The 12364-nt window shown below is 37.0% G+C and overlaps 1 protein-coding gene across 6 annotated transcripts in view; it reads right to left on the bottom strand.

Annotated features, from left to right (window-relative positions):
- The window catches only part of LOC124263158 (procollagen C-endopeptidase enhancer 2-like), a 190865-nt gene that overhangs the window by 31841 nt on the left and 146660 nt on the right, over window positions 1–12364 (bottom strand). For all 6 annotated transcript variants that reach the window (XM_046697728.1, XM_046697729.1, XM_046697725.1 and 3 more), the window contains one exon: window positions 3478–3668. In XM_046697728.1, coding sequence (XP_046553684.1) covers window positions 3478–3668 — 191 coding nt within the window. The remainder of the gene's footprint in view (window positions 1–3477; window positions 3669–12364) is intronic.

Genomic DNA, 12364 nt, shown 5'->3' with positions numbered 1-12364 from the left:
GGGCGAGTTTTCAAACTTCAAACAACTACTACAAGGTTGGGAGTCAGATGTCCTGCAATACTGATTGCTAATGTGTCTTTTAAAAGTCATGAAAGTCCTCTGGCAGCAAAAATAGATCACAAGTTACATACCATTGCCTTTGTAATATGATCACCACTGTTGTTTAATAACCTGTTCTTCATTTCTACTTCTACACGCAATCAATCATATACCAGTGGTCAATAAGAAATCTGAACAAAACATGCAGTAAGACGACTCATCAAAACTCTTGTGAAAAGACCACGATAGTGAGTGAGTTGGGTTTTATCATGCTTTTAGCAATAGTGATTGTGAGTGAGTGAGTTTTAGTTTAAGCCGCTCTTAGTAATATTCCAGCAATATCACGGAAACCAGAAATGAGCTTCACAGATGATAACCATGTGTGGACTTAAACCCGGTGTAGCAGGCCATTTCTTCCCCAGTCTAAACTTTCCTCGGGGAGAATCTGGCCTAGGCCAAACCTTCCCTGGGGAGGTTTTGTCCTAGGACATTCTTACCCTGGGCAAAGTTTGGGCTAGGCTAAAGTTTCCCCTAGGCCAAACTTTCCCGGGGAGGTTTTGTCCTTGGATATTCTTACCCCGAGGAAAGTTTGGGCTAGACTAAAGTTCCCCTTCCCCAAGTCCAAAGTTTTCCCCCTGTTTAAACTAGGATGTTTTCTTCTGTTTCCTATGAAAAGGGGGGAGATTCTGGCCTAGCTAGGCCACTTCTTCCCCACCTTTGTTCTTATATCAAAAGGGGGAGATTCTGGCCTAGCTAGGCCACTTCTTCCCCACCCTTGTTCTTATATCAAAGGGGAGAACAAGTTATTACAAACATCAAACTGACAGTAGTTTTGACTTATATTTTGGTACACATATCTGCCAAATAGTCCATTCTTGCCTCTGACTTAGGTGTAGTGATGTGAATCCACAGTTTGAATGGCATAAATCTTTAAATCCATCCTGCTCCTGTCGCCATCCCTATGAAGACACGTCATCTGTCCAAATCATGTCACCATAAGAAGTAGACATTCAGTCACACTTTTGATGGGTAAATAAGATGTAATATACACAGGTTGCTTGCTCTCTTAGCATGTTGTTTATTGTCAAATTATTGTTGTATTTATGTATAAATGTAATGGAACATTATTTGAATAAGCTTGTTCACCAATCCATAATTGCTTTGGGTGAATGAAATATGATTCAGATATCCATGGGCCAAGTATACCCCTTATCAAACTTTGTCTTTTGAACATAGAATAAGGCAATATAGTAGAATGATAGATGATACAGCATTTGATATAGATATTGTGTTGGGTTGTTGTTGTTGTGTTGATGTTTACATAGATATTGTGTTGGGTTGTTGTTGTTGTGTTGATGTTTACATCTGCTTCCAACTGTTAAGTTGGTGTCGCCGACATGGATGCCATATTTTAAAGCCATTTATAAAGCTAATTATCATACTCAATGTAGTGGAGAAATTTGTTTTACTACTTTTCCTGATGGTAATATATACCCAAGCAAACTGTTGATGGTCGTCCTTGGTCACAGTGGAAGACACCACAAGGGAAGACACCACTGTAGTCTATAGTGAACTTGTCGGTTATCTCTACCACAAGGGATGATATATGTCGGTTATCTCTACCAAAGGGAAGACACCCGGAACAAGGGTGGGAAAGAAGTAGCCTTTAAAGACACCTCGGCTGTTTGTCAGTTATCTCTACCACAAGGGAAGACACCCGTTGGCTAAGTCAACTTGTCAGTTATCTCTACCACAAGGGATGACACCCGCTGTAAGGTTTCTACCACAAGGCACCCGCTGTAGGGGATCTCTACCACAAGGGAAAGTTTGGCCTGTTACACTCTACCACAAGGGAAGACACCCGCTGTAGTCAACTTGTCGGTTATCTCTATCACAAGAGTTAACTTGTCGGTTATCTCTACCACAAGGGAAGACACCTCACTGTATTCAAGGGTGGGGAAAGTTTGGCCTAGGACAAAGCTTTGCAGAGTTTTTACCCAGGGAACATTAAGCCTAGGGGAGGAAAGTTTGTCCTAGGCTAAAGTTTCCCTGGGGAAGGTTTGGCAAGGGGAAAAGTTTGGCCTGTTACACCGGGTCTTCAGAGTTATTAGTGAACATTTTAACCACTAGGTTACCCCACCACCCCTTAAACTACCACTATAAAGGTAGCTGAGGCCACACCTTTTCTCTTTTGGTTGACAGATTGTTGTTAACTTAGTAACAAAGCTAGGTTGAAATAAATAAATCAAAAAACCAAATCCATAAACAGTTGTGAGATAACATGAGGAATAGTTACCAGCCAGCCAAGTATAAACTAACTATGCGATGACCTCTGGGTACTGAGGAACCAAAGGTCAGTTGGGACACAGACATGTTATGTAATTATTCAAAAGAATTAATTTCCAATCATACTGAAAATAATTTTGACTGTTTAAGAATAACTGTAGAAAGTTATCAATGACACATGTACATATTCTGGGAAGATGTTTTTTTCTTTCCAGGAGCTGGAAACTATATCCCAAATAAAAACTATCTATAACCCTTTGTATTTTCATTTAAGATTGTGGCTTATGTTCTTTGTGGTTTAATGTTTTAACACAGAAATGTGTCATCTGGGTCATATACATTTGTACCTGGTCCGGCATATATAAGAATTGGTCCCAGAGAGTCGCACTTTGTCACCATATATACTTGTTCAATCTAATATATCATTTCCTCATAAGAAAAACCTTGGAAAGTCCTCCAGCTGTTATACCTACATACCTTTAGTCAATTTAAAAAAATTTTTAGTAAAAATTTAAAAAATAATGAACTTAAAATCTTAGTTAAGTAACGTATTGTATATCTGAAGAACAATTCTTGTTTGGGTAACATTTACTTTCAAAGTTTTAACATTGAAATCCAACACTGGATAACTTTATATGAGTCTGTCTGTACTATGGGATACAGCAAGTCTTTCTGTTCTAGCAGTACTGAAGAATGTGTCCATCACACCTAAATAGACTTATGGCTAGGGGATATATTTGGGATTCTGACATGAGCATGTGATAAGGAACTACTATCTAACAGTGATGACAGCAGGTGACAGAAACACATGCAAAGTCAAGTCAATACTTCACCTGATATAACACAGGAACAGATGGTACAAGAAAAACGGGGAAAACTTTGTCAATGATGTGTCAAATTTGGAAATGTTCAGAGCCAGAAACTTTTTGACAGAAAAAAATTCTCTTTAGCTGCTTACTTATTTTCAGTGATAAAGTAACCAGATTTCTTTCCCTCTCTATTTTCAGCAGACAGAAACTAATTCACACATGTCAGTATTGAGCGGTATATTTAAGTAAAGAATATCTGTTCCATTTCAATACTGACATACACAGAACTAACATCACATCAGAAGCTAAACTTATTGATCACCTTCCAAATATTCATACTTACTATCATCTAGAAATTTGTAATGTCCCATAAATCCTTTTGCTGTTTTCGTATAGTCTGACACAAATATAATCTCCATGGTGGACTGAGCTGAGGTGATGGGCTCAGGGAGTTTGGAACCACAGTACCGGTCTACGAGAGACATGTATCCCATTTCATCAACGTTGAACACATCGATGTAGTCAAACCGGCATCTGAAACAGAAATAGTTTACAAAATGTGGTATCTGGAGAAAATTAAGAAGCCACTTGAAACTTTAAAAAAAATCACATGAATTTGATACCAGTTTCAGAATCGAATTCCACCCAATTGCTTGTGTATGTCATAGCCTGGGCTGTGGTCATGTTTCTTGTCAGATCAGATGACAGTAATTACAGATTAACACTCATAGTCTTGCTGTATCAATATTGCCATCTTGTTTGTTTTCTGTTTAACTCTGGAAAATATTTTATACTAATTAAAGATGTCAAATAACATCTGTTTGAAAGAGGTGATTTGTACTCATAGAAATTACTTCTTTCACAATTATCGACCGAAGGCATTTGGAAATAATGATACAATCATTGGTAACAAAATGCAGAGATACAATTTATACAATATTGACAAACTTTATGGATAATCTTGTTATCCATAAAGTTTGTCAATATTGTTCTTCCGAACTTCTAAAATGCCACTCAAAGAAGTTACAATTTATATAATATCCAAAGTGCCAGTGGCAAAAAAGTAGAAGGAAAATCTGGTACATTTCAAATTTCAGTTATATCAGAGGCCTGAAGGCAGGGGAGGAACATACATTACGGAAGTTGATACTATAAGCTTCCTGCCAGACAAAGACGACATGAGCCTGAAGTTTGGTTCGAAATTAAGTTAGTCAGTAAAAAATTTATACATAAAATTGCTCCACATAAAAAATCGTATTTTTTATGTTGTGATTTCTGTAAACATGCATATTAAGTCATGTTTCCAGATCAAATATAAACCTGGGATTTGGAACAATAGCTACTGGCAAATTTGTGTTTATTCCATCCAGTATAAAGTTCATTTTTGTTGAAATATACAAAATATATTTTGTATTCCAACTAAACTACCATCCAAAAGAAAGTATACCACTAGTTTCGAAAGCCAATTAAAAGACAACAAAAACGATTTCAACAAAATATGTTTTATATTTCATTAGAGTATTCATTCCTGCATTATTTAAACATAAACACAGATCAGAAATAACAATGATAAAGAAATGAAAAGGATACAAACACATGGGGGGTCCAAACATGGATCATAACAAGAAAACTGAACAAACAGAAAGTTTGTCAAAATGCCAGGTACACAATTTAGAGCCATGTACTGCCTCAGTAGCGAGTATGTCCTCCTTGAGCACTGACACAAGCAACAATACATCCGTGCACAGATGATGTCAAACGTCTAATGACGTTGCATGGAATCTATTGCCAGGTGTCATTCAGGAACTGTTCCAGCTGTCGCATGTTGAGCTAAACGTTCTCTAATACGTCTGTAGACACGTTGACAGCCATCAGTTGTGAATATGCAGAACCTGCTCTCATCCGAAAAGAGGACACGTGACCAGTCTCACACTTGCCAACGTCGAAGTTGTCTTGCCCAGCGGAGCCTGTTACGCCGGTGTTGTTGTGCCAATGGCATGGATGTCGTGCTCGAATATCATGTTCACACAGTCGTCGTGATACTGTCTGTCGACATATACGATGTCCGAGTGCCGCTGTTGCCGTTGCTGTTGCCTGGATGAAGCGGTTCCTGAGGTGGATTACCCGGATGTAGAGGTCCTCCTGGGGCGTGGTCACCTGCGGTCTCCCACTTCTCGGCCTGTCTACAGTCTGCCCTGTCTGGCGGAGACGCTGAAACAACCTGGTGATGCATACCCGGGTGCAGCCAAGGTTCTCACGATGAGGGCATGTGACCCTCCTTGTTGGGCCATTCCTACATCTCTCTCTGTGTACTGTGGTCAGGCGTGGCATTTTTCTTGTGTGCTTTTTTATTCTGTGACGATGCCTTGTGTCATGAGCTGCTTTTATATGTTTTTTATGCACGTGCATTTTGTGAAGCACGTGCATGTTACTTTTTCAGAAAATGAGCGTTTGAGCAAGACAATTCGCGAGACGAGAAATTTGTCATTACACATAAGTTGCCATTACCTTGTCACATGTTTCTGTAAAATTTCCTGGATCTAGGTTCAAAATTAAGATTTTAAATGGCAAAAATATTTGGTATACTTTCTTTTGGATGGTAGTATATATAGCACCAGTCATTTAAATAATCAAGTCTGGACCAGACGATCCAGAGATAAACATCATAAGCATTGATCTATGGAAATAGGATACTATGACTGCATTACACAAGTCAGTGAGTCTGACCATCCGTCTCCGATTCCAACAAGCCTGAAGATCATTTCTATCCCAGGTCAATCATCATTGCAATATTTTACTTTCACAAAGTATTTAGAACAAGTCAAAATGTTAAAACACCATGCTGTACTGTGATGCATTTAATCAGATAAGCTGGTAAGATTCTACGTTTTGGGGCAAGAGTGATCAATATGTCTGTGTGAGATTGAGAGATGACACAACAATCACGCTTACAGACAAACCTATCAACATTTACCCATTACTGTGGTCCCTGATGATAAATATTAGAAGAAATTATATCCCAGTTTACGTTATACTGCGGCTGGAATCAGGGATTGTAAAAAGAACTGTGTGACTAGTAGTTCATTCAGGGGCTACTCAGTTTTAGGTCTTTTGATGCACAATAATTCTTCTTTGTTAAATTCGATATAAGATGCAAACTTTTGAAGAAAACATAACAGCTGTGCATATAATATATGAGCCAATGAATCTGGTATTGTGATCTTGAAACTGCATATCTGCAGTGAAGAAAGCTTTTAAAAGCTATTATAAAACAAAACTGTTCAAAATCTATGTCATATACACTGAAATTAACTTTGAGAAGTTTACTTAACATTGCGAATTATCTGATTGCTGTTATTTTTAGCAATGAGGATCCAAATATACCATTGAAAACAGTAGGGGATGTTCAATAAATAGATGTCATAGCTATTAATATGTGATATCTTTACTGAGACAGCTCGTACAGGTGTATAACAGGGACATCTGAATGACACTAGCATCAGCCGTTAAACATCACACGACCACAGGTCTTGTTAGACGATTCGCCAAAACACCATACTGTCCATCACGTAATTTATCATGTCTGACTGACTGAGTTTAGTTTTTAGCAATATTCCAGCAATATCACGGCGGGGGACACGAGAAATAGGCTTAACACATTGTGCCCATGTGGGGAATCGAACCTGGGTCTTCGGCGCGTGATGAGCCAACGCTTTAACCACTAGGCTACCCCAATTTACCATGTGTTTGCACAAAGTTCATTATGGTAGACATGTGGAGGCCATTACCAAATTTGCTGCATCAGTGATCAGAATGATGTCTAAAGTATTTCCCTGAAGTGACGTACCATTATTTTCATGTTGTAACTTGCCTTTGCATGTGTTTGTGATGGTATTATCTGGTATTATCACGATTTGAAAGTGATTCAAAGGAGATGGTTATGATATAGTGAGAATCACACAATGAGCGAGTGTGAGTGAGTTAGTTTTTAGCCACTTTTAGCAATGTTCCAGTAATATCACAGCGGGTGACATCAGAAATGGGCTTCTCACATTGTACCCATGTGGGGAATCAAACCTGGGTCTTCGGCATGACGAGCGAACACTTTAACCACAAGGCTACCCCACCGCCCCCATACAATGAGCTCAGCTTTAAGCAGAGATTTCTTACAATAATGTCATGGTTTTGTCTCTTTAATTTACACATCAAGATTTCTTTGAACATAGAAAGGGAGTTGCCACTTTCACTTGATTGCCTTGACCTAAAAAAACACTGATAACATAATACTTGTGGAATCTCTGTCTACATATGTTCCTGCAGACTCACACATAGGACTTCCAAATTGAAATCAACTGGCGCTTCCTATCAGTTGGGATGAAATAGACCTGTGTTGAGAACATTGGAGTAGAAATCAATCTGCTGCAGTGTTGAGAGAAAATCAAATCATGCTATATATAGAGGAATATCATAGTTATAGGCTGGGAACACAATGGTGGAAATCACAATTTCAATATTCATCTGTTCCATTTTTAGTTTAAAATAGCATTAAAGAAGACAAAATTGTGAAAAATTATGATAAATGAAAAGTGAATGGTGGCCACAAACTGGGATATATTTGTAAGTGGAAAATATGTTTCTTTAAGAAATAGATAAACAGTGCCAAATTCTATGGTTTTGCACATTTCCAAGATTGATTTCTCAACATGCAACTTCTGAAACATTCTTCAATTGATTTGAGCCCCATTAAGTTCGACCATCAGAGGAGACAAATCACAGTTTACTGATACTTTCTGTAAGATATTCAAATATATTCAAATTTTTAAAGAAGTTCAAAAATATATATCAAACTCCAAAAGGTTCAGTAATTGGATATAATGTTTATGATCTAAATAATTCATGGATTAATTGTATTGTATATATCCTTTTGTATATATGTTTCTATCCCTGTACATATAGTTTGTTTCACTTCTGCATGTAAGCACTGTAAATAGGAGAGGGTTTCACTAAGTTGGCATAACTTGTACCCAATCCATTCTCTTGAATAAATATGTTTAAATCAAATCAAATTCTGTAAGATTGTTGACGACCAAACCAGGATACAGTCTATGCAAGATACACACCCTGAACTCTTTCTTATTGCTACCTGAATAATTTGTACAAAATATTGAACAGACATCTTTCAACAAAGTAGGCATATGGTTGTACGATTAAAAAGTTATCCAAATAATTCAGAAATATTCATATTTGGTTGTTTTCATTTTTAAAATCTCACAATAAAGAGTGAAGAAAATAATAATAAATAACTAAACATTGCTTTCACCGTGTACTCTCTTCTTTCCGAGATCACATATACATGTACCACTACAACCAGGAGTGAGTGAGTTTAGTTTTACGCCGCTTTTAGCAGTATTCCAGCAATATCACGGCGGGGGACACGCAAAATGGGCTTCACACATTGTGCCCATGTGGGGAATCGAACCCGGATCTTTGGCGTGACGAGCGAACGCTTTAACCACTAGGCTACCCCACAGCCCCTACAACCAGAATTACTGGTCTGCTGGTGTATTGTAGTACACTTGTCTAATGGTTTACACTGTAACATTATTCTATGATGAGGTACACTAGGTGAAAACATTATAACATATTGTTTGTATCTCTACTGAAAGTCTACACAGACGTTCAGTCTTGCATGATGTTTACGTTCAAAACAGACAAATGGTAAATATTCAGATGTGATATTTCAAGCAGGTTGTTATCTTCCTTGCATCCATGACTACAAAATGGTGACAACAGACTATATTCACTTTAATTTGTAGAAAACAGGATCTGCATGTACAATCAGTGTCAATCACTGTCAACGCTTCAGCTCCCAATATACCACAAAAGATATCACAATACTGATACCTCTTTCACAATATACTGCAACACAGTTCTTTACCAGCATATAAATCATCTTTGTGGAAAAGTGGATATCAAAAGTACTTATCCTGAAGGTTTCTATAGTAGGTTTGTCTCACACAGGGTCATTGTTTAGGTGGACATATGTGGAGGAGTATTTGGTTTTGTTTGCCTGACTGAATTTCAGTATTGATGAAGACATATGAATTTCAGTATTGATGAAGACATATGAATTTCAGTATTGATGAAGACACATGAATTTCAGTATTGATGAAGACATATGAATTTCAGCACCAGTCTGGGATAACCCTCAACTTGATTTTGGGGTTGATTTACACACTACAGCATGTGAGAAACCTTACATTTCTATTAAACAGGATCTATGTGGATCAATTTTCAATTTACAAGAATCTGCGGATTATTGTGATTAGATCTAGATTCCATGTCAGACATTCTGAGTAGAGTTCAGACCAGTAGATTACCTATATGACTACATGGAGAGGTCATGTAGCAAGCATTTCATTTTCATTGGTGAGGGCATACCCTTTGCTTTGCAGTTTGTTTTAAATGTTTAGGAGCTCAATTATTTTTTTCCAAAATAAACAGGTCCTAAGTTTAAAAAAAAATATATATCAAACTGAATTCTCTGGACAGGAGCTTGATTGCCAATTTAGAAACAATCCTGGTCCCAGCTCCTTCCCCCATCTGTCCTTCCCCCATCTGTCCCCCCTCCTGTCCATCCCATTCACCCTTCCAATTGTGAAAACTAAGAGAGACCCGTACATCCTTTATTCCAAGTACCATATCTCTTTTAAACAAATGTGAAGATACTTAAATCAATGAATTCATGTAAATATGTTTTGTATATCTCTGATGTGTCAGTAGCTCTGCTGATGTAACACAAATTCCTGAAAAGGCATTAAAGTATTATTCTATTCTATTCTATTCTATTCTATTCTATTCTATTCTATTCTATTCTATTCTATTCTATTCTATTCTATTCTATTCTATTCTATTCTATTCTATTCTATTCTATATGATGTCTGTCTAAAGTTATTTTCAAGATGCTTTACAAAACCCATGTAAATAACGTGCAAGGCAAATTATTGCTGTTAAATGATCCGAAGCACAACGTGGGCTACATACAACGGGGTGTTCCTCTTTTGCCAGTCGGGCAAGTTGTTTATTTAAGGAGTAAGAAGGAGTGACGGAGGAGATGACCAAGCCAAGAAAGACACAAGTGGACCATCATTTGTATTTATATGTTCAGCACATAACATACATTACTGTACACAATGTTTAGCATAATCTAACTGCGTAAATATAAGAAATTGATAACGTACTAATCACAATCGTACATTATCAATGTCCACAATGATAGTTTATACACAATTGTCTTTAAAGTACAAGATGAGAAACAGCATCTCCATACTCTATCATGGTCTTCTTTCCTGCTTGAACATGCATTGTCTTTTTGTCTCTGTAGTCTATCAATTCAATTCTTTATTAACCTTAAGTTTTACAACTTATCGGTGAAGGATGAGGACTATTTCTATGGATATACAACTTCTTTATTCTGTATAGGCGATGTTTCGACATAGATTCTCCTCATCCTTCATCTACCCAACTTCTAGAATGCCAATCAAAGAAGTCAACTTATCAGTGGTTATATAAAGCATAAATTGACACAGCATGAATTGATACAAGTGGACGGGATTGACAATTTGGGTGGAACATACAAAACAAAGTGAAACTCGTCTTCAATATCAGAATTACAATTGATACACTTTCTTTCGTTTACATTTATATTTTTATTTCTACCACACTCAATTGATAAATTATGGGCAGACAAGCAAAAATTTGATAAGTATTTTCTACAAATTAGTGGAATAGATTTTGTTAAATAATATTGCATAGTACAACAATCTATGATATGCTTAAAGATAATACATTTCCTTGAACTAGATATCTGTCCAACTGTACATTGAAAAGCTTGATCGTCAATTCTTTGTTTGATTACAGGTAGAAAGTTTGGGAGCAATTCTTGTTTGTACCATATTTCAGCAAAACCAATAGATGTCAAAACTGATTTAACCTGATAAGCCCAATTTTAGCCCTATCGTTAACAGCAATGTAATAACTGAACAAAAATCATTCCCTCTAATGGTGAAGGCCGTGTGGGATTAGTTAAACAAACAAACCTAGTCGACCATGCCTCATAATCCTCTTACTCTTTAAATGAACAACTTGCCCGACTGGCAAAAGAGGATACCTCCCATACAACTAGCATTACATGGCAAGTATGATGGGTGTATTAAACATAGATAAAATAATTTCATTGGCAGGATATCCAAGATTTTTCTGAATTTCTTCAGTCAGAACCAAGAGCCAGTCAAGTAACTTGAGCAACGAGGAGAGTTCTATGGATATACAACTTCTTAAATATAATATGAGTGACGTTTCGGTGTAGCTACTAACACCGTTATCAAGCAAATGATGACTCGTATACTTGATAACGGTGTTAGTAGCTACACTGAAACGTCGCTCATATTATATTTAAGAAGTTGTATATCAATAGAACTCTCCTCGTTCATCACACCAACTTTTAAGTGCCACTCAAACAAGTCATGTAACTTGAGTTTCAGATCTCTAAGTTTCAATCGCTTTATAGATTCTCTGCATGTATATAATTATTCCATATCAATATCGACTTGTGAAGCACTTCTTGGAAAAACAACGTGTGTGATGACTTCACATACAGCTCTGAAATACTGTGTCCCTGTCACGATCCTCACGTGTACAAAATAATATGGCTAAAACTAAATTTGAGACATTCAATCAAAAACACAAATGTACTCAATGTGCAAAATAAAAGTGGCAAAATACTTTGTCATGACTGTATGAAATCTCCACTAAAAGCAGAATCCACTGTGTGATTCTGATATTACCATAAGCATGTGCTATGAAACAGTATCGAAGAGGGATGATACAGGTGTTTCAGAAAGAGTTGACTGAATCTTGCATCCCCAGAGGCACATACACTGTATCTCTACTGTAAACATTCCTTTCTACTGAATTTTGTGTATATTTGAAGTACAGGATAGGGCTCAGAGATCAGGCATGTTTCAAGGGATTCACATTTCAAGGTATATTCACATGTCAAGGTATATTCACATGTCAAGGTAAATTCACATGTCAAAGTATATTCACATGTCAAGGTATATTCACATGTCAAGGTATATTCACATGTCAAAGGACATCAGTCAGCAAGGCAATAGAAACCTGATGCACACTGATAAACAGAAACCTACATACTTGTACTATACAACATA

The sequence above is a fragment of the Haliotis rubra genome, unplaced genomic scaffold (genome assembly GCF_003918875.1).
Source record: "Haliotis rubra isolate DU_JTF1 unplaced genomic scaffold, ASM391887v1 Scf87, whole genome shotgun sequence".
Lineage (NCBI taxonomy): Eukaryota > Metazoa > Mollusca > Gastropoda > Lepetellida > Haliotidae > Haliotis > Haliotis rubra.
The sequence above is the reverse complement of the archived record's forward strand: the minus strand, read 5'-3'. Positions and strand labels throughout refer to the sequence as shown.